General features: G+C 35.2%; 1 protein-coding gene and 1 non-coding gene across 2 annotated transcripts in view; one reads left to right on the plus strand and one right to left on the minus strand.

Annotated features, from left to right (window-relative positions):
* The window catches only part of LOC109030242 (uncharacterized), a 113,798-nt gene extending 109,609 nt beyond the window's left edge, over window positions 1–4,189 (plus strand). Inside the window, exons 4-5 of the transcript XR_011900422.1 lie at window positions 807–1,061; window positions 1,686–4,189. This is a non-coding gene — a transcript (uncharacterized protein). The remainder of the gene's footprint in view (window positions 1–806; window positions 1,062–1,685) is intronic.
* LOC109030241 (RNA-binding protein 4F) lies at window positions 958–20,925 on the minus strand. The gene is made up of 14 exons (XM_019041102.2): window positions 20,440–20,925; window positions 19,515–19,641; window positions 18,463–18,567; window positions 17,599–17,789; window positions 16,161–16,403; window positions 14,048–14,245; window positions 13,279–13,390; window positions 12,115–12,294; window positions 10,608–10,776; window positions 9,036–9,823; window positions 7,128–7,261; window positions 6,562–6,731; window positions 5,307–5,511; window positions 958–1,083 (listed from the first exon to the last, which is right to left on the minus strand). The coding sequence occupies exons 1-13, from the start codon at window positions 20,608–20,610 to the stop codon at window positions 5,319–5,321; spliced, it is 2,781 nt and encodes a 926-aa protein (XP_018896647.2). The 5' UTR covers window positions 20,611–20,925; the 3' UTR covers window positions 958–1,083; window positions 5,307–5,318.
* Between the last annotated feature and the right edge of the window lie 23 nt (window positions 20,926–20,948).

The following is a 20,948-nucleotide window of genomic DNA, read 5'->3' on the forward strand; positions in this document are numbered from 1 at the left end:
ACAATGTAAACATGTTTACACTTCAACAATCTGAATGAAGCAGCTGGACACACGCAAGAAGTTTCGGAAATTAACTCTTGAATGAGATATCACACGTATCTTATGAGCACAGATTAAATGGAAGGCTAACTTATTCACACTGATATCATATATAAAATAGCCCATTTTACCAAAGTTAAAAGCTAAACATTTACATTGTGTCCAGAAGTTGATTTCCAGGCTACCTATTGTGTGTTTCGTTTTCCATGTGTGCTTTAAATTATATTTTGTCTCACATAATCACAAGAAAAGAGAGAGAAATTCAATTGAATAAATTTAATTGTATCCTTAATGTTACAAAATTATTAGGAAATAGAGACAGAATTATAAACAGAGTTTGTACAATTATACAAAGAAATTTACACGCAAAAAATACAACGATTGAACATTCTCTAATTTCATTGAGTCCAACTAAAATGAAGCAAAGTGCATACCTACATGTAAATTAATTGGCTTGAACAAGACATCATTGAGGTTGCTAAAAACTAATACAATTCAGGATTGTTACTATTTCGTGTATTCTCCTTTCGCAGCAAACCAAAAATATAATCTATTAAACGAGCACTAAGCGCATGCTACACTACCCAAATTTACAGTCAAGTTAAGTACCTTTAATATTTATGAAATAGTTATTACAATTTCAATTTCTATTACTAACTCTATCAGATTCAACGAAAGGAAACCACTCAATAACACGAGGATCTATGGATCCCCCTACAGACTACATAAAAAAATTCTTCCATGAAAATTTACATTATTCAACGCACACGAAATGCTCACGAGGCTGGCGGAAAGTACGGTCAAGGAGTTATAGTACGGAAATTGAAAACAGGCTCAACAATGCTGATTCGGGGAGGACGCTTACTGCTGAATCATCGAGGAATCATCGAGTACGACTAATGCCCAACAATACAACATCAAAGGGTTGCGACTCAAGCTTGTCTTGACAAGTATGTTCTTCACCGAGCAAGGATGAGCGGCAAAGACAGTGGAGCACCGGACGAAATGTTTCACCCAACTCGGTAAGCTTAAAAATTTCCAATCCTGCAAACATAACAATCAAATTGCAATATTAAACGACAACACTTGCGAAATTTTGAATCGAATAGAAAAACAAGTATGAATCCTTCACAGTTAATCACAGATTATTGAAGGCCAGTCACTGCGTTGGAGATTCGGATTTTGAGATAGGTCTGTACCCGCGATATACCTGATACTTTGAAAAAAAAAAAAAAAGGCCTACCACTTTACTCAACCCCCCCCCCCCTGAACATTACGCATTTTATGAATGGCCCCTTGGGTGTCATATTGTGTCTACAGTCTACCTAACAAGAAGTGTTGAGTGGTGGAGTCAAGGTTGAGGGCTCAGTCAATTAGGTCGAGAGTTACTGGACTGTTCAGGCGCCTCGGATGTTTAGATTGAGGCAAGTCTACTGAGTTTCCTTCCTTCTAAACTCTAACCAGCCCGCCGCAGCTTGAACTCTGCCCCTCATCCGTCTCTATTCATTGCATGAAGTATAATGTAAATCTACATCCCTCCTGAGATGTTGATCAAAAAGAGAAATTTGTTTGATCCAGAAAAAATTGCATTAGACTTCGAATTACAAAGCCTCTTTTGATAATCACCTTGTATTGCCTGTTTCCAGATTTTACCCAGGGACAGAAAACAAAGTCTACGAGATGCGCTATGTGCTGCCAAAGGGTCTAACATGTTCACAATGTGTCCTACAATGGAGGTATATAGCAGGCAACAACTGGGGCAAGTGTGAAAACGGAACTGAAGCTGTCGGCTGTGGACCCCAAGAGGAGTTCCGCGCTTGTGCAGATGTCGCAGTGGTGGACAGCACTGGTTCCTCTGATGACACACCATTCATCGACAATGAAGTCGGACCTGACGACACCAACGAAATCGACAGCAATGGCGAACAAGAAGAATTCGCTTCAGAGGCTACTAGCTTCCTATTTGTTGCTTTTGTTGTTCTCCTCATTTTAGTTATAATTTTATCAATTGTTGCAGTGACATATCTTTACTTCCACAAGGCAAGAGAAATAGTCAAACGATGGTGGAATGAGAGGAAGAAAGCTCTCAGTGTTGATTACGTAAAGAAATTTTCGTGTTGGAAATACTTGTCAAAAGACAAGGTTGCAGCCAATGAAAAACCTTTCCAAGCGCAACCTGTTCCACCTCCCAGAGTGAAGCGAACTGCAACGATAGGTTTCAAAGGGAGTTCCTGATAATTTAGTCTGATCTGCTATTTTTTCTAGGGTTTTCAAAGCAACTTGTCTTCATCTGTGAATTTAGTTATTTTTGCAAATGCCTGAATCAATGATTTTTGAAACATATTAAATCTCCTGATTTTGCAGTTTTAAAAAATATTTCCAATGAATGCCTCTTAATATGATTCATGAATTTGATATAACATTGATAGGTAATTGATGCCTGCAAAAAAAATTATAAGAGAGTTACGACAAGTTGTTCTTGGAAAAAATTGTTCCACTATGGTTTCTATTCCTTGCTCATGTTTTGAGCTTTCTAAAAAACTGGAACACCGATGAGCCTTCCTTCTTTAATAAGTATTTCGGGCACAGAGTGATTACGAAGTATCATCTCCTTTTTATTTGATTTCCCTCATTCTTGTCCTCAACACGAAAAAATTTGATGAACAATTGGATAACATGAAAAAATTTGATCTATTTAAAAAGGGTCCGATAGGCGTAACAATTAAGATACCAAATCTGTATTTCTCTGGATTAATGTACAGTTAATTTAAATCTCCAGAGGAATGGTACTGGTATTGATTTTAGAAACTTTTAAAAATTAAATGCAGCAGAATCTGTTGAGGGTGCATTACATCAAGAAAAGTGAAGATAAAATGACGATTGATTCTTTCATTTCCAAATAAGTATGTTTGTCCTATGAAAAATAATCCCTGTACAGGAGGCTTTTACGTAGCTTCCGACTTCTGCTTGCGCTAAAAGACCTTGCCAGGACTGACACTGAAATTCTTTGCCTGATAAGAAATCAGATTTTGGATGCGAGTTGGCTCTCAGATTTTTCTACTTCATCAATGATCTCATCTGACATGAATTAACAAACTAACAGAATTACGAGGAGAACCCAGATTTTAAGGATAATCTTTAGTCATGGTAAGAGCGGGCTAGTGATCAACGAATTTGTGATTTTAAAAATTTTAAAACTTCATTTCAGGAATTTCGCAAATGACTTTAAGAACCACCCTAATCTGGGATGGTGAAAACTTCTAGGAACCTATGAAATTCTAACCTATGAACATCAAAGAAAGGAAAGTAGAAAGGAAAGTTTGATCACTCTTCTCCGAATATCAAAATGAAGAGGTGGCAATCATTTTCATACATAAAAGTGCAGGACAAAAAATATATCTGGCTAGGAGTAAAGTATGTTCTTTTGAGCTTGATGGAATTACTCTATCCTGATGATCTTCTTACCAACTCCTTTATCAATTCAACATTACAAGTGTGAGAAAGGGAGAGATATTTATTTCACGATTACTTTGAAAAAGTTGATTTTTTAAAAAAGGAAAAAAAAATTAAAAGAAGAAAAGCAATATTTTGAGACAGTACGATTTCCTGATCTCAACAGAAAGTGACATTGGGACAAGTTTTTTTTATGGTTTTTTTTTAAGATTTTGTGCAATACGAAGTTAGATACATCATTGTGATACAAAATTTAGACATAACTGGTCAGATTAGACCAGAATCAACCTTACTGCGTTACACATTGTCTAATTTTCTTCCATATTTTATTTTTTTAACAGAGAACTAAACTTCTAAAGGACTTTAACCTTCCTGTGAATTTATCCTAGATTAAACAGGAGACACTAACGAGATTTCAAATTTCAGTGTTGCTTAGTTTTCTGTCTAGAAAATAAAACATCAGAGAAAATTAGGCATCGTCTGATATAGTTGGGCTGAGTCCGATTAAAATTGCACTGGGCATGAATGTACTTGAATAGGGTAGTGATTGAAATGCTTCGGTCACCTCGATCTCTATCAGCAGCCCAATGTGCAATATAAAATAATTGAAATTTGACCTTTAAAGATATGATTGTAAAGTTACTTTGTAAAAGAAAGGGTGATTGAAATGTAAATAAAATTATTTTTTAAAATTTAATATTTCATTTCTTATTTTATTCATTTACTGGAGAACAAATTCTCGATTCCTTGAAATTTTCACTGACAAAGATGAGAGGACCCTACTATCAAAATTCGCCACTAGCTAAATTTTGATATTATTTAATAAGATTTTTTTGCGACCTCTTAAGCATACTGAGCATTTTAAGTGGACTTCCAATGAGCCAATTTCAAGACAAGTAAGGCTAAAAAGTGAATATTCAGGCTTCCATATTAGCATTTTCTAGTGGAGATATAGGATTGTTGCTAAGTGTGCATGGACGCTGTTCCACATACTATTTTCATTTGGAGGAATGGAGCTTATGCATGTGTCACAGAATAGGTCACTGAGGCATGAACGAATTTTGACTTGCGAATACATTTTTCTAAAGTTAAATGACACATTGAACGTGATGCTCAAATTAAAAACGCGAAAAAGTAACTCAGAGACCGAGAATTACGCAGCGCAACTTTCTTGCAAATTTGAAACTCCTTGGTTTTAAGCAAAACCGAATGATGTCACCTGGCACCACTCAGAAGCAAGCACTGGGTTCTGCAACTTCTGTCAAATGGCTTTCTACTCCTCATACATGAAAACGATGAGAGATCCTAAACAATTTTTTCAGAATTAAAGAATGGAATTTCACTTATGTTATCAGGGGTTAACAAGCAAAAATTCCTCATTGAAACTCGTTTTATTTCAACATACATCAGAGAAAAATGAAAGGAAATGGGAAGTTGACTGCCGTAGTACATCGCTTCCACCATTTTCCCGCCGTTCTGGCACGTTCGAAATTTCCTCGAGTCTTGAGCCTTTTTAAAAGTGGGCTTGTCTAAGATTTTGGCTCTAAAAATACGCAAGATATATCTCTTTAATTTACTCATCTGGTGCTTTCAGAATTTTAAATAAAAAACACATGGTTTAGTGACCCATTGCAATTTACATAGATTTTCGTACGTGAAATTTAGCGAGAAACATGATAGTGCCTTTCGTTTTCTCTAGAATGAACTCTCAAGCAGAAATAGTGAATTTCAAACCGTAATTCAACGATGAAAACGTTTTTTATTCATTTTCCGGGAAACTGAATTTAAAAATAAAGCAAAACGAAAATACTAACTTCTCATTGATATTATTTCTTGCCGAGTAATAAATTTCGGAAATCGCTGTTACTAAGGGCTGTTCCTGAGGGTTTGGGAGTACTGTCGCCATTGGTTGCTGGAGCAGGTGTGCCGTTCCCATTTGACACGGTTGTTGAAGTAGATCCTGGAACTGTGAGCTGCAATGCCCGAGGTAACATGATTTGCGTTCGTGATTTCCCTCGGCTGAAAGATTCAAACCATTAAAGATTATTTAAGGTAACACGTATTGTGAAACGGAAAATCCATTACCTATTTTCTCCCTACAGTGCAGCCTTGATTTATTGGGCTACAATTTTATGGATGATTTTTCTGACCCCCTCATGAGGACTCATAAGATAAATAATACAGTTTTTAACAATAATAGGTGGAAAATGCAACTCGCTTGTACTTTTAAAAAATCTTTTTGTTTCAGTCTTAAAATAGACATTCTCTGTCAAGACTTGCCTTCTCGTATCGCACTAAGATATGGATTTGCAAAAAATGCATACCCTTGCATACGAGCCACCTAGGGTTAACTATCACAAACAACAGAAAACTTTTGCTGAGAAAAATAGCCATTTTTGTGAATTTTTAGGAGAAACCTTGGTTTTTCCGGATTTCTATGTAGTTTTTTCAAAATCCGCTGAATCAAATTAATGGATTTTGCGATAAAACAGATCCACCTGTCGGTCCTATGAAATTTGCTACATAGAGGTTTTACTGAATTTTTTTAATGCATTCTGTTCTCCTATGCAAAAATATAATGTGAATTGACAAGCAAAGGAGTTTGAATTGTTTCTCTATGGACAGTGAAAACTTAATTAATAAGTATTGAAATCTTATTTTAGTACCCCAGTTCATCTTAAAATCATATTTTTTTCTGATCTTAGAAATGATATGCAATTTAAATTTAAAGACGTAGATAGACTTTATATTCAAGTTGTATCTTCCTGGCTGGTTCTGTTTGAGAGGAGTATTAACCTCTTAAAATGATTTAATATTACAGGATATTTATTGAAGTGCAGAATGGACAATTCTTTCTGAAATCCTTTTTGTCACATTAAGTTTGGCAGCATCACATCTGGAATTTCAGGTATTTAAAATTCCACTGACATCTCCGACTGATATTGCGGTCTTGTGAGAAAAAATTGAAGATTTTTTCCCCTCATTTTCCCCCTTTATTTTGAAGATATGCTTGCATGAATAAGCACTTCAGAGACACAAAAAAAGAGAGAGAGATTAAAAGAGTAATACCTTCCGTAATTTCTGGGCCCTCCGCCTAGGGACTGAACGGGTTGAGGAGCACTGCTTGGTATCAGACTGGTTTGGTTTCTTCTTTCAGGAGGTTTACTAAATGCTACGCTGATTTCTTGTCCTCCAATCTTTGAGCGATCTGCTTTGATCAGAGCTAGCTTTGCACTTTCCTGGGGAAAGAGTAAAATAAATTTTCTTCCGGTTGAACAAAAACAGATGATAAGAGAATGAAGAATGTTTAGGTATCCAAAAATAAACTAATTTTGTTTGTGAATGAAAATTACCGAATGAACTGAACGTACAGGAATCCTGAATTTTAAAATCAGAAAAATATTGAAGGTACTAAAGTACGATCAGAGAAAGATTAAGCCTGTTAAAATGCATTTGTTTAATTGGAAAACATCCCACAGGGCAGCATGTTTTACTCAACAGCAATCTTGTAGCAATCGTTTTGCATCACCTTACACTACGAGTTTTTGCTCCATACAACCTTTAAATAAAACTTTACAGAAATCTGTGCAATCAGAGAAAAATATGACAGAACAATTCATGAATTAAATACTTACTTCATCTTGGTACTCAGCATATGCTATTCCTTTGGAATGTCCATTGCGATAAGTTGCCAACCGTAATTCTTTGAGGTTCCCGTATTCCTTGAAGATATTTGTTAACTCTTCTTCATTGATATTGACAGGTATGCCTGAGAATTTGAGAAAAAAATACTTGGAAGATATAATCAAAAGAGGGAGGAATATTAAACTAAGGGTGATTATAATTTCAGTTGATAAGAACCAAATACTGTATCAAAAAGGGGAAAGGAGGGAAAAAAGTTTTCATGAATACAGGGACATGAAAGCAGGGTAGATAACATGAAATAAAAATTCAACTTTTACTTATTCTCTACATGAATAAAAATGAACGGATCTCTCCATCTCCGTTTGTTATTGGGCTGAAATCGGAAAAAATGCATAAGTGAATTTGTTTGTCCTCTTTTAGGTGCCATGTGTAGTTGGCTACTTAAATGATAAGCATAAAATATAATGACACTTCAGGGTGTCAACATTGGCAGGAAGAAATATCTTGACTTCTCCAGATTTCTCTTGGCCAGAACAATCAAAATTTCATAATGTATGACAACGACAATTTGCTTGCATAGAACGGAAAGTGAAAAATTTTTAGCAATTTCACAATAAATGACAGAAATATGTGAATTTCTCTTTAGGAATTTTTTTTTTTTTATTCAAAGAAAATAGTTATTACACGATTATTATAAATGGTACTCAAAAATCAGAAATTAACAATACACTTCAATAATCTTAAATGTAAGTAATTACAGTATAATTTATCTATTTTCTAAGAGACCGGAACCAGCCGTGGCTACTACTTCGGTTTGTGTGGGGGTTGGCATCCTATTATTTGTTACCTTATTTCTAGTTTCTAAAACTAACCTTATATACCTATATACCATGTTCCAATTTGCTTTTGTTTCCAACATGACCTTAATAACTGTCTCTTTTTTGATTTCGCGGTTCACGGCCGCCTGTATCGTATCTCTTTCCGAACGGAAATATGCGCAGCGGAAGAATGCATGATCAGGATCATCCCTCTCCGCGCCGCACATAAAACATCCTGGATTTTCTCTAATTCTGAACTTATGTAGATATGATCCAAAACAGCCGTGCCCTGTCAGGAACTGTGTCAGATAATAATCTGGGACACCATGTCCCCTGTTCATCCAGTCAAAAAAGTTACTACCGATTACTGCTCTTGTCCACCTCTCTCTGTCATCTCTCCAGTATATTTCATTGTACCATTTTCTCAATATAACTCTCTTTAGGAATTAATCATTCAACTAACTAAAGTTGCAATTCCTCACTGAGAATTATTTTTCTATTTGCTAAACTGAGAAAAACTTACAGCATTGAACCCTGAACCAAACTGAGACTCAGTTTGATTTAGCGAACAACACTGATGCCCTTTTCAGATTTTAAAATTCAAGATTTGTAATCATTTTCAGTCTTCTTCATAAAATTCGCCGACTTTTCCTTGACCTAATGAAATTCCCTGACAATGGAGAATTTGCACGCAATTTTTTTATTGCTTCATCTGAAAGTGCCTAAAGAGCTGATTTGGCAGTATTTTTCATAATTTTTTTCTGTAATGGGAAACAGTATAAAAATAGATTTAAAAATGAGAAAAGCTCCCACTCCATCTAGTGACGTCATCTGGTGGCATTTTCCATTTAAACACATGTATTTTAGCAGATTAGGTTATTTTGTCATGTATATCTCTTCCAATAATTGTTCAATTTATGAACCAAGGGTATCCTTGTGTTCAGCTCACTTGGTAGCTTCTTCTTAAACACGGAATTCATCAAATTTCAGACACTGCAAATTCTCCATCCTCGGTTTTCCAAGGACCCTTCACTTTAATAAAATTGCATTAGACTACATAAAATAAATAAAATACAATACCTTTGATAAATAATTTGTTCTTTTCTAGATCCGTTGAGAACTTGAAGGCTTTCGAGCGGCCGACTTTATCTGGATCACATCTCGATATGAACATAGGGCGATTGTTGATTTTTTCCCGATCTTTTTTTAACAATCCCTGGGCTTCAAGTTCAGACTCAAGAACAACATAGCAGTAGCCTTTGGACCGTCCCTGGAAATCTTTAACAAGTCGTAATTCTTGAATAGGAAAGCCTAGTTTTGTGATACAATTCTTTATTTCTTCTTCCGTAACTGAGTAATCAAGATTACTAATAAAGACCATCCGACTATTTTTCTGAGCATCGTGCTGCTCCACTGCGCCAAAGTCTTCCAATTTTGGTTTCTTTTCACTGGGAGGACCGTCGGTAGATGGCACTTTAAATACACCATCTTTTTGAGATTCCGGTTCATGCTGACGCTTAGCTCCTAGATGTTCCCACTTTCCTTTCGATGAGCTTGACTGCACTTCACTATCTTCATTCATTTCTTTTTTTACATTTTTCTCCGCCTTCTCCTTTTTTCCTTTTTTGGACCGATCATTTCCAGATTTTTGTTTATTCTCCGTGTTGGCGGCTAATAGTTTCTCTTGCTTCAGTCTCTCTTGTTTTAACCTTTCGTTAACTTTAGATAAACAGTGCTCGTACTGTTCTAAGCTGCCGTGGAGTTTTTCGTAGTCTAGCCACAATGTACCGATTCCTTCAGGCCAATCTGTGTCTGTGGCCAAGGCTCTTGCAAAAAGCCTCCGCAAGTGTTTTTCATCACCATAATACCTGGAGAAAACATTTACAATACAAATGATTAGTACAGGAAAAATTATATTTTACAGAATTAAGAGGATTCAATGACGATTTAAACACTAGTCGCTCTTAAAATAGAGGCTTTTGCCGAGAGAGGATGTCTTCGAGGAGATTATCGTCCGTTACAGACACTCAGGCACAGTCAACCGAAAGCTATTGATTGAATTTTTCATGTGATCACATGCACATTTCAGTCTTCTAAATATTAGCAAGACAAGTTCTGGAATGGCAGAAATTAGAGGTGGTGTAATATTTCATATAAACAACATCATGAGCAATATTGGAAAAATTTTACCACTTCTCATACTTTTTCTTCAGTTAATGTCTACAACATTGAAGCAACATTACTTTCAATGCCATTATTTAAATACGATTTTTTTTTCCCTGCAAACTTGAATAATTTTGATCGATCAGTTGCTCCAAACTAAAACATAAATCTAGGAGAAAGCCAATAAACCCTCTGTGAAACTATTGATCGTCATCAGCTTTTCAGGCCAACTGATGGCATGGAAAAATTACAAGGAACTTAGGATTGTACTTCGAAACTTTTTAGGATCTACTTGAAATATTACAAGGATTAACACCAAAATAAATGTCTTTTCTTACTAATCCTGTCATGATGTCTAATGTGTGAAAAAAAAGAAGTGACCAAGGGTTCTCTCTTTAAAAAAATGCAGAAACTGATTTATGAGCGTTACAGGAATCAAAAATAGGAGCTCTAATCTTGAAAAATGAAAATAGCTACAACACACAATACCTTTCAATCGTCAAACATTGCGACCATAGACTAGATTTTGTTTTGCAAATGGTTAAAATATCATTGTAGATTTGACGCACTTTTTCCATGCTTCTGTTTGGCTTGACAGCTTCCCATTTGGCCCAGAACAAAAGTAACTCACAATCTGGGTCACCTTCTGTCCCGAACACTGTGACATAAAAAAAAAAAATATAAATGGTAAACCATATTAAAGAGGAAATAGTACTTACTAGCACTGTGGCTTTACTAGCCACAGGTTATAAAATTGATAAAAAAAAAAAAAAAAAAAAAAAAAAAAAAAAAAAATTGCCACTGCTCATTTCTTTTACAGAAATTTAAGAAATTTCCATAATGTTCAGCCTATGTATAGAACATCAGGAAAGAAACTGTAAAGAGTTGACTCTTGGTTTCTGTTGGTGTTAACTTCCTGTTGCATTTTGTTTTTATGAAAGTTATTTCAGTGATCAACTGTTTTTAAATAATCAATTTTCACATAATTTTCCTTAATCTATCTAAAACAAAATTCTCTAAAATACTCTGTACCTATTAGTATTTCCGTTTCCTTCATAGAAAATCGAGCAGGAGAGGAAACATTTTTGGTGCTTCCTCTTCAAAATTTTGAATTAGTATCGTCTTGCGGAAAAGCAGAAATCAATTTCTGACAGTCATGTAAGTAAGCATAGACAACGAAGATTATACAGCATAAATAGATTGCATTTAGCAGAAAAAAACCAATAAGATTACAGAATTTTCGAAATCAGGCAACTTCTTCTTCGCTTTAAAGAATACAAAATAAAGATAAAATACTTACTGGATAAATACATACTTATAGGATCTTTTTCCTGTGAAATTGAATATTTTTTGGTAGAAGACCAAAATTAATTTGCTAAAGCATTTTTTCGGATAAAGATATAGATGTGTGATTTTTACAACATGTTCTATGACCAAACTGGTTTCCTTCTGATAAATGGAATCCAAAATGACATCACAAGTCATTTAATTGGTCTGTAAGTAGTACACTACTCAATAAGTTCTTTAAAAGATTATATCTGAACTTGTCATTACACTACAAAATTACAAATTACAGACTATGATGACAAGTTGTTTTGATTCATGGCTTGTCAAAAAGCACATTCTTGACCATTGGGGAAATGGACAGTTACCTGCTTTCAAAAATCATCTACAAATATAATCTCTCAATTTTTGGCAGCTTAATTCCATTTGAAAAAAGAGGTTGATCGCATCCAATTATGCCAAATCCACTTTGTAAATTTCTCTGATGGGAATCGTTTGCATTCACTTAAGAACAGTAGTGTGTGGTGAAATCTTGTTCCTTACTCGCACATTACATGGCTGCCCTTTGAATCCACAGGTACGACGAAAAGCTGCAGCTTGCCTACCTATTTCATCTTACTCATGGGCTCAATGGACATCCAGGTAATACGCGAGAGAGGATCAAGACTTCAGCTGATGCAACTAACTTGAAACTATAAATTTTAAAACTTACTTTGAACCAGATGTTCGTATGCTCGTTCAATGGTTGTTCTAATTTTCTCTTCGAAGGCACTTTGTTCCTCAGGACTTTTCTCATCATACGTCCGCCTCAGATACAAAATGTACTCCAACCACACCGCTCGATAATCGTTGCTCGACGAGAATCCAGCGACTAATGCTTGCTCTAACACACCTGGATGATAGAACACATAGCACTCATTATAGTAAAAATAAAGACAATTCTCCATTGGATCACAATCAGCAGAAAGGAGCCAACACCATTATACTGTTTTCAATATCAATCGACTTCATCTTTTCTTTAAAGAATACTAAATATAAAAACAGTAATAAAATTTATGTACGCGATCTTTTTCCATTGAAATTGACATTTTTTTTTGGGCAGGAAAACAAAATTTATTTGCTATTCTAGATAATTTTTGGATAAAAATGAGGATGTACAATTTTTACGACATCGTGATGGCGTTGGTTCCCTCCTGCTAAATGCAATCCAATTGTCAAAGGATGATACACAAAATTTCTTAAAGTATGAAACTAAGAAAATTGGACAGAGCAACATGAGGTGCTCTCTGCAAAAATATTCTATAATGCTACAGGAGTGGCTTAGTGAGTCACTGAAATATGAGACAGGCATAACGAGGTCAAAAACTGGCATATTTTGAGACAATTAGGCAAAGTCTGAAGACTCAAGGGGAAAAATTTCTCAGAGTGTTCACTCACTGATCTACCAACATACATTCAAGCAAATTCTATAGATAGTTTAAAAGTTCTTAATGTTCTCATTTTTATTGCCAAAGTTTCGATTTTCTGAAATTTTTGCTGTAACAACAGTAAAAACTTCAGGGTGCAGAGACCATTAGGCAAGAGGGGACCATTTCAGTCCATACTCTGAAGTGTTTGAACGTTTTGAAGGAGCTTAATTCCCTTACTTTCTTAAAATTTTATTTAGCTTTGAATGAGCACCGGTGAACAAAATTGATGTATGAGGTACTCAGAGGCAATATTTTAAACTACAATCTTCATGAAGGATTCTGATTATAATACCAAAATTTTGGAGTTAAGAAGAGCGAAAAAATTAGAATTTACATCATTCTTACTTAATTTCTTTTCTTTACCTAAGATATATTCTCGGGTGATAAAATGTAAATAAAAAGCAAACCTGTGACTGAGTCAATTGGTTCTTTGTACCGTTCTTGCTGTTTGATATAAATTAACCATATCTCAGCACACCAAGGACAATTTCGTACCGCGCGCTGTAGAAGCTTTAAAACCTTGAGAGGGAAAAATCACAGGGATAAATAAAACACATTTTATGAAAAATCCGAGGCTGAAAATAATTGGATCAGAGGCAACTCCAGAAGTTTTGTTTTAATTGATGAGAGGAAACAAAAAAAAGTTTAGGTAGCTACCTTGAGTAGGAGGACAAAAATTCTCCAAATTTTTCGTTAACTCCCAACATGCATTAATGAAGGGGCAAATCTTATTAATCATAGAAAATTTCAATTAAGTTCCAAATGTTTTCCTTGAAAGATATAACTTTCCAACATCTTAGATCAGATGAACATAGAAATTTCAAAGATAGAGAATAACAAAAAAAGAGGAAAGCAGAGGAGGAGGAAGGAAGAGGAAAAGAGGATGCTTTTCTATGAAGTTCACTGACATTAATGGTTTTCTACTCTAGTTTTTCTAATTTTAGTCACGATTTTTTCTCTTGACAATCATTGGTTTTTCTTATCTTCAAATTCCGCAGATACAATAAGAATTGATGAAAAATTAGAAATTGGGACAACTTTACCCAATAGAAACATTCTTGGAATTCACTGTTTTAATTTTTTCAAAAATCTTTGGCCGTTCACGTTCCTATGACCCAGGCCTGAAATTGAGCTGAAATCAAATTTTTTGAGCTGAAATAAAATCTTCATACTTACCACTTCTTTAAGTTTAATAGTAGAGACAGCATAATTGATATAATCTAGCCACAACTGTGATTCAAGACAATGATCGGTGATAACTCGTTCGTAAAGACATTGGACTCTTCCAGGATCGTTGCCACCTTCGCGGGGATTTTGTTCATAGGCTAGATATTGTTGATAAACTCCAAGCCGAGAGACAGGCTCTGCACAGAGCTAAAAATTGAAGGAAAAATTATCATATCTCAAATTAGTAACTTTAAGGACCATTGTGGCTAGCAAAATGATGCATAGATGCATTAAGAAAAAGTTTGCCAAGTCCCCATAATTTAATGCCTTTCATAAGGTAACTTCAGATTGATGATAAAGATTTTGATTTTTTGAATGTGATCAAATGGAAATCACCTTTAAGATCCTCTTCTTTTTTGGGCAATTCATTGAAGAAATATTGTTAAGGCCAGGGCAAAAACGAACACTTCAACAAATAAGACAAGAGTTGGTGATTTTGCCATTCCGATAAATTCAGTATAAAATGTTTTGTATCTGTCTAATCAACACATCTATCATAGAACTTCAATGGAGCAATGTAAACTTGATGAGTCTGTTTTAAAACGATGAAAATAGAGAGTGTGAACATTTCAAAAGAAGGATTGTAGAGCTTTTAAAAAAATTGAATATCAGTGAAGATCATGCAATTCTAAAATCAAGCAGCTATGGTTCAAAATTTGCCTATTAATTTGTTAAAAAAGACATTGGAACCCTAGACAAGGTAAGAAATTAAGCAATACAGCTAATGTTATCCCATCAAATTTTGCACAGATTACCTTAAAAATACCGAAAACTTTAAAAATTAACTCACAATTCATAAATGAAAAACAACTGTTCAAAGTTTACATTATGAACAGTAAATTCATACTTTCCACTCACATAAAAGCATTTCCAACTTGGGACAAAATAGTCATTGAAATGAGCCTATAAATTAGATACATAACTAGATGTTGTTTCACTAACATTTCATTCCTTTTCTGATATAGAGTGCCTTATAATCTTGTCCAAAAACAAGTTGGTACACATAAAAATTCCTCAATCGCAGTAAATACCAAAATTAGTTGAGCTGGATTTGACTTTGAGTAGACAACAGGATTTTTTTTAAAGCAGGGAAAGTGAATGGTTCAGTTGCGCAGGTCATGGATTCTAATTTTGATGGTTTAAGCTTACAGATCAGCAAACAATAACGAGATTTGTTTAAACACCAAGTTTCTATGTTCAGTATTAATGGCAATATTGCTCAACAAAAAAACACCGTAAATGTTGTCATTCACTACGGTAGTGAATGCCATGGATTCTTCCACCCTGCGGACTGATTATTGAAATTGATAGACAAAGCAATAGACAAAGAAGACAATAAGGATTTGGAGGGATCCTATTGGTAGAGGCGGGTGGTTGCAATGGACAAAGGAGGGAGATAATAGACTAACTAACGGCAACCCACGAGGGACCCGACAGTTAGTCTATCATTTCCCCCCTTTATCTATGAGAACCATCCATTTCAACCAATAGGATTGCTTTACACCCCCTATGTCTTCTTTGTCTATAGCTTTGTCTATCAATTTCAATAATCGGCCCGCTGGTTTCATCCGTGTTTCAAGTCAAGCAACCAGTGCAATGTGTGTCTCAATGATTCATGAAACAAAGATAGACCGCAGAGAATGACATCATATGCCATGTTTTTCTATGAGCAATATTTCCATTGATACTGGACGTAGAAACTTGGCGTAAGAACATATCTTATTACTTTCTGTAAATTCACAAGCTTAAATCATCAAAATACAGCTCTGTGACTAACGCAACTGCCGTGTGCAATGTTGACAAGAGACATTATTTAAGCACTCATGAGTAGAATTTGGAAAGTTTTAATGCATTCATCGTATCCTACATAAAATTTTGCTATGGAAATGTTACATTGTGGTTCCTTCTTAAAATCATACCCTGTCTAAAGGTCTATGAATCATATTTTAATTGAAATACATTTTTTATCCAATCAAGAACAGAATAACGCCAGAATTGAAAAATAATGTTAACATGGATTTGACAATAAAATGACAACAATAAGATAGAAGTTTAAGCTCACCACAGCCTCCTCAAAGGTTAAGATCCTGCTCAATTTTTGCAAGGCTTTCTTGTATCCATGTTCGACTGCTTTAATATCAACTATGTTTGTGTCTCCAACCTCATTGAGCCAAGTTTTGAATTCTGTGTATGTTGTCTCCATGTCCATTAGAGGCACTGCAAGCTGACGTTGGAAGATAGAACCAATTTTACGCTTTTGGGCTAAAACTGCATCTTCAAATTGTGTTGAATTCGACTGCAAAGCCTAGAAAAAAGAATAATTGTAAGATAAATCGTAGAATCGTATGGGGGGAAAAAATACAAAGTAATTACAGCATTTGACAAAAAAACAAAACTGAGATGAAACTGGTCTTTGGAGAAAATAGACGTTGAATGTTTTGAATATACTTTTCCAACTAGGTGGGTGTCAAAAAGAACTCTTAGTTTTCAGATCAAATGTGATTCATTTTAGTTAAACATGTAGGAGTTAGTGCGTTTTTTCACCATATTTCATTTATCTGTTAGTCTCATTAGGAACCCTTTTTTTTTCTTGACGATAGAAAATTGTAATTAAATTCCAGAAAATAATTTTAATTCAGCTTAAAAATAAAGCATTGTTATTTCGTGTGGTTTCCTTGCGTCCACAATTGAGTGCACAAACCAAATTCACAAATTAATATGAGCCCAGCTAGTAACACAGGGCGTTGACTAAGACCTCATCCTAAAAAATCCTTACTAATGAATTATCTTTTCTGTTCTTTTTCCTTGGTTTCTAAAACATTCTTATTCAGTGAATCTCAAATATCTTTGCTTTTTCTTTACCTTTACTTTACTGTTTTCTCACATCACACACACTTTAAATTCCAAGGACAAAATTTTCTTGCAGACACTTGCATAGATAGTTTATTTAATATCAAACACAAACGGTTCAGAAATTCAGTTTTGGAGAATGGATTGCAGAATGGTGGAGGAATGAGCTGAAATGCATAGAATCGAACAGAAATTTGGCAGAAACATAATGAAGGAACAATTTGGAGGAAATTTGAGCCCTCACAAGACTACTTATTTTGAGATGATCCTCGAAATTCTGTGCATCTGTATCTTTTTGCGATGCATTTTCCATACTTCTCAACTGACCTTTGAAAATCCACGATTTTTCAATGTATATTCATATCCTTTCAAAATATTAGACACTTTGCCACAATGTTTCAGCTTTTGTGAAATTGACACCTCATTTTTTCTTCTTCTTTGCTGCCTATCAAATTATCCCTTTCACCATTCTACTCAGAAGTCGACTCAGAAATCGTGGGTATCACTGAAGGAGTTGGGCAGAAAGATTACATTGATTGAAAACTGACTTCCCAAGAAAATGAACACTATATACACAAAAGTTTATGATATTAGCTCAATACTACTTTACGAAGGAATAAATATAAAATTTTGAATCTTGTGGTACTCACCTTTTGTTCTAAAAGAGCTAGGATAACTTTTTCAAATTCTCTATATGCTTCCCACAAGAGAACACCTTTGGCAACATGAAGACCTCCAGCTGTGAGGGCCCGCTCTGCTATTTCTCTGACCTTTTCTTCTCCATTTTCACTACCCATCTTGCCGATACTGAAATGAATATATTCGCCCCACAACTCAATACCTATGAGCCGCAAAAAATACAAATTTAATTTTTATTGTCGGACACTTGAATTCAAAGGTTCCTAGTTAGTATAGAGGCGATATTTTTTTCGATGAATTAGGTGCCAGGTTATGGTCATGTATGGTTTTTCATTGAATTGATCCCTCTGATGTGTCATTTTTTTTTGTTTTTGAATTTTTCTTCAAATTAAGCTTAGTGCCTACATAGTTCCTTTATAAAAGATTGCTGTTCTGTACATACTGAATTGACTCAAGCTTTTTTTAACTCAAATCTTACTTCCTGGTGCCTGGAGATTTTTCTTATTTTTTTTTTTATTTAAAAAAAGAAAACAACAGACAAAAATTGGATGGAAGTTGAGTTTACTCTTTCTTAGGGAACAACCTGACCAAATTTGGTTTCTTAATATCATATGGTTTAATTAATGAATACAGCTCCTCTGAATTTTGAAGTCCTCCATTTATACTCGATGAGGGTTCAGATATAAAATGTTTCTTTGGAACTGAAGTATGAAAGTTGTACAGAAGAACCCGCTGTATAAGAAGGAGATGCTCTTTTTATTAATTACAGGTGGAATATGTATTTTTGGAAATTACAAATATTTAACACATCACCCGTGTGATTTTAGATAGTCGTTCTAAGTAAAACAACAATGGATTAGTTTTAAAAATCATACTTAGGTAATCTTCGACTGCTCGTTCAAACAGGCTGAACAATTTTTCTGATTCTTGATCTGTTGAGGCCAGTTTTATCTCATCTCTCAACCATGCCAGCCATAATTCTGAAACATAAAAATGTTGTGAGAGGGCTTGATTGACTATGTACATATGTTATAAAAGAAGCCCAGAAGTCGCGCAAGTGCCGAGTGTGAAAAATGACTCAATTTTTTTCTTTGAAATAGGTATGCTTTAAAAAAATCACAGTGTTTTCAAATTCAAGGGGAAACAAAATTGAAAATGTTTTATTCTGGCAAAGGGTGTGCTGCTATGCCCTGCAAATCTCCTTTAATATCAGAACAATCTGGTCATTACTTAAAAAGAGATTCGGATGAATATTTTCACCAATCAAATACAGTAAACGCACGAGTCGTAAGACGAGATGTTGGAGTTTTTTGGTCAACGTCCGTCAAAAATCCAGCTTAAAGCTGAATATTTTCATCCTTTGATAACTTCTACACAATCTAATAATGCCATTTGTGACATACTTTCGAGTAAATTTCTGATATTTTTGAAGGGGAAAGTCTAACATCTATGAAATAAATTTATGGAGAGACTGATAAAAATATCGCTACTTTCAGATGTACTTTCTGTCAATAGCAAAGCTGCTGTTACACTCGAAGTAAATATTGTTATAGTTGTAACTAAACTATAACGTAAAAAATGTCATAACAACTTGGTGGCTTAAAATTTTTGCAGGTAGTTCTAAACTACGAGAATGAAAAATGAAAACATTACACAGAGATGAAGATGATCGAGATTTTTTTTCGGTGAAAAAAAATTGCGACTGAATATTTGGCTGATTAAAGACTTTGGTCAACGTTTTGACTTCACTCATAATCAGCATCTAGATATTAATTAATTTTGCTGGTGTAGCAAAACCTTGAATTTCATTGCAGAAAAAATTGGTTGGCCAGCGCAAAATTTTTTTTCACTAATTTGTTTCCTCTTCTCCTATTGAGTAACTTTTCTTTCTAACTGCGTTGACTAAAAAAGTTTTAGTGTAAATTACCTGGTGTTAACGGGAAGTATTTGCTCATCTGTTCTCTTGCAGATCGTAGTTTATCCAAATCTCCTAGTTTTCCACATGCATTGATGAGCTCAAGATGAGCATTGTAGTTGAACACATTGCTGGCCACCTGCAAACACGGTCAATTGAAAGATATAAATATTTTATAAAAAGAGTTGTTACAAATGCAAATTGTCATGCATACAAGCAGCAAATTTGGCACCCCCGTCTCTGGTCAATCAGTAAGGTGCTCATCCTTGTAAACCGCCCCCTTTACCTTGTCAAAAAAATGATCCCTACTTACTTTCTGAGAGCTTAATCAAAAGCTAGGATATAAATTCCTAAGAACGCAACTGTGCGTCGGCACCTCCTCCCAGTCACAGATCCTTCTTGTATCTATCATTTAAGTATATAACAAGTCAAAAAAGGGCTTTTGCCTTATCCCAACCGTAGAGGATTGCTACAGAACGCATCACTTGTATATTCCGTTCCACTGGCGCGTTCCATGTGTTCCAGTGGAACTCTTGGACTGCTATTCTGAGGTAGGTTGAGGCCGCGGTTAGGCCGATTGAACCAGCCCGAACCTCTACCATTGCATTACGTATATTCCATGGATAAAAATAAAGCCCTAAAAAGAACTTGTCTTGTAAGATACTGAACACCAATGCAGTCTATTCCCTGTTTTCTAGGTATCCACTAAGTGCTGATGAAAATATGGTAGACCATGATGGTTATCTATAGTGGTCCTAATCATATTTCTTTCTACTGAACCCACCTTAGTCTAAGGATAAAAAAAGTTCTAATGTCTGGCTAATCAGAGATCGACTCCCATCACATCGAACAATAAATGAGCTGTACGCTCAGTGAGCTCTGCGGAACATTTCCCGAGAACATGTCTGAAGAGAAAGATAACCATTAAAGAACTCACGCTGCTTTCAAGTTCTGTGACGAGACTCTCCAACTTCTCATCTTCACCATCATCCTCATCCGAGGAATCGGCAGAGTTATTGCTGCTGTCTGATTCAGCTGCCTCGGAGGGCTCTTCTACTTCCATAGCACTGGGAATTTCGTCATTTTCGACAGGATCTGAATCTGCCATTATCAGGCTGCAAATTCAGGTACGTGATACTCTGTTATAAAAAGTTTTGTTTCCAAAACAAGGGAGAGAACAATCCCAAGAGAGCTTTACATGGCACTCCAACCTCGGTACCCAACGAATGAACCAAGCTCAACCAAATGATCAACAGTTAAATAGCTACGTAACAACGAACTGAAGTTAATTATAGCTGCACGAGGAATTGAGCTCTGACTTAAAAATTAATAATACAAGGTAAAAATTATGACCGGACCTCCAACTCGTTAACGAACTTTGACGTTCGTCTCAAAGTTTGTTTTGATTACGTTAGGTTAGGATTTTGGCTCCATTCGAGGATTCCG

The sequence above is a fragment of the Bemisia tabaci genome, chromosome 8 (assembly GCF_918797505.1).
Source record: "Bemisia tabaci chromosome 8, PGI_BMITA_v3".
Lineage (NCBI taxonomy): Eukaryota > Metazoa > Arthropoda > Insecta > Hemiptera > Aleyrodidae > Bemisia > Bemisia tabaci.

Excerpts from the sequence above, each read along its gene's own strand:
- LOC109030241 (XM_019041102.2), bottom strand. The coding sequence starts at position 20,610 with ATGGCAGATTCAGATCCTGTCGAAAATGACGAAATTCCCAGTGCTATG. Across the intron at positions 17,790-18,462 it reads AGCAGTCGAAGATTACCTAA|GTATTGAGTTGTGGGGCGAA; the intron begins GTATGATTTTTA and ends TGCGGCTCATAG. Across the intron at positions 5,512-6,561 it reads GGGCCCAGAAATTACGGAAG|CCGAGGGAAATCACGAACGC; the intron begins GTATTACTCTTT and ends TGAATCTTTCAG.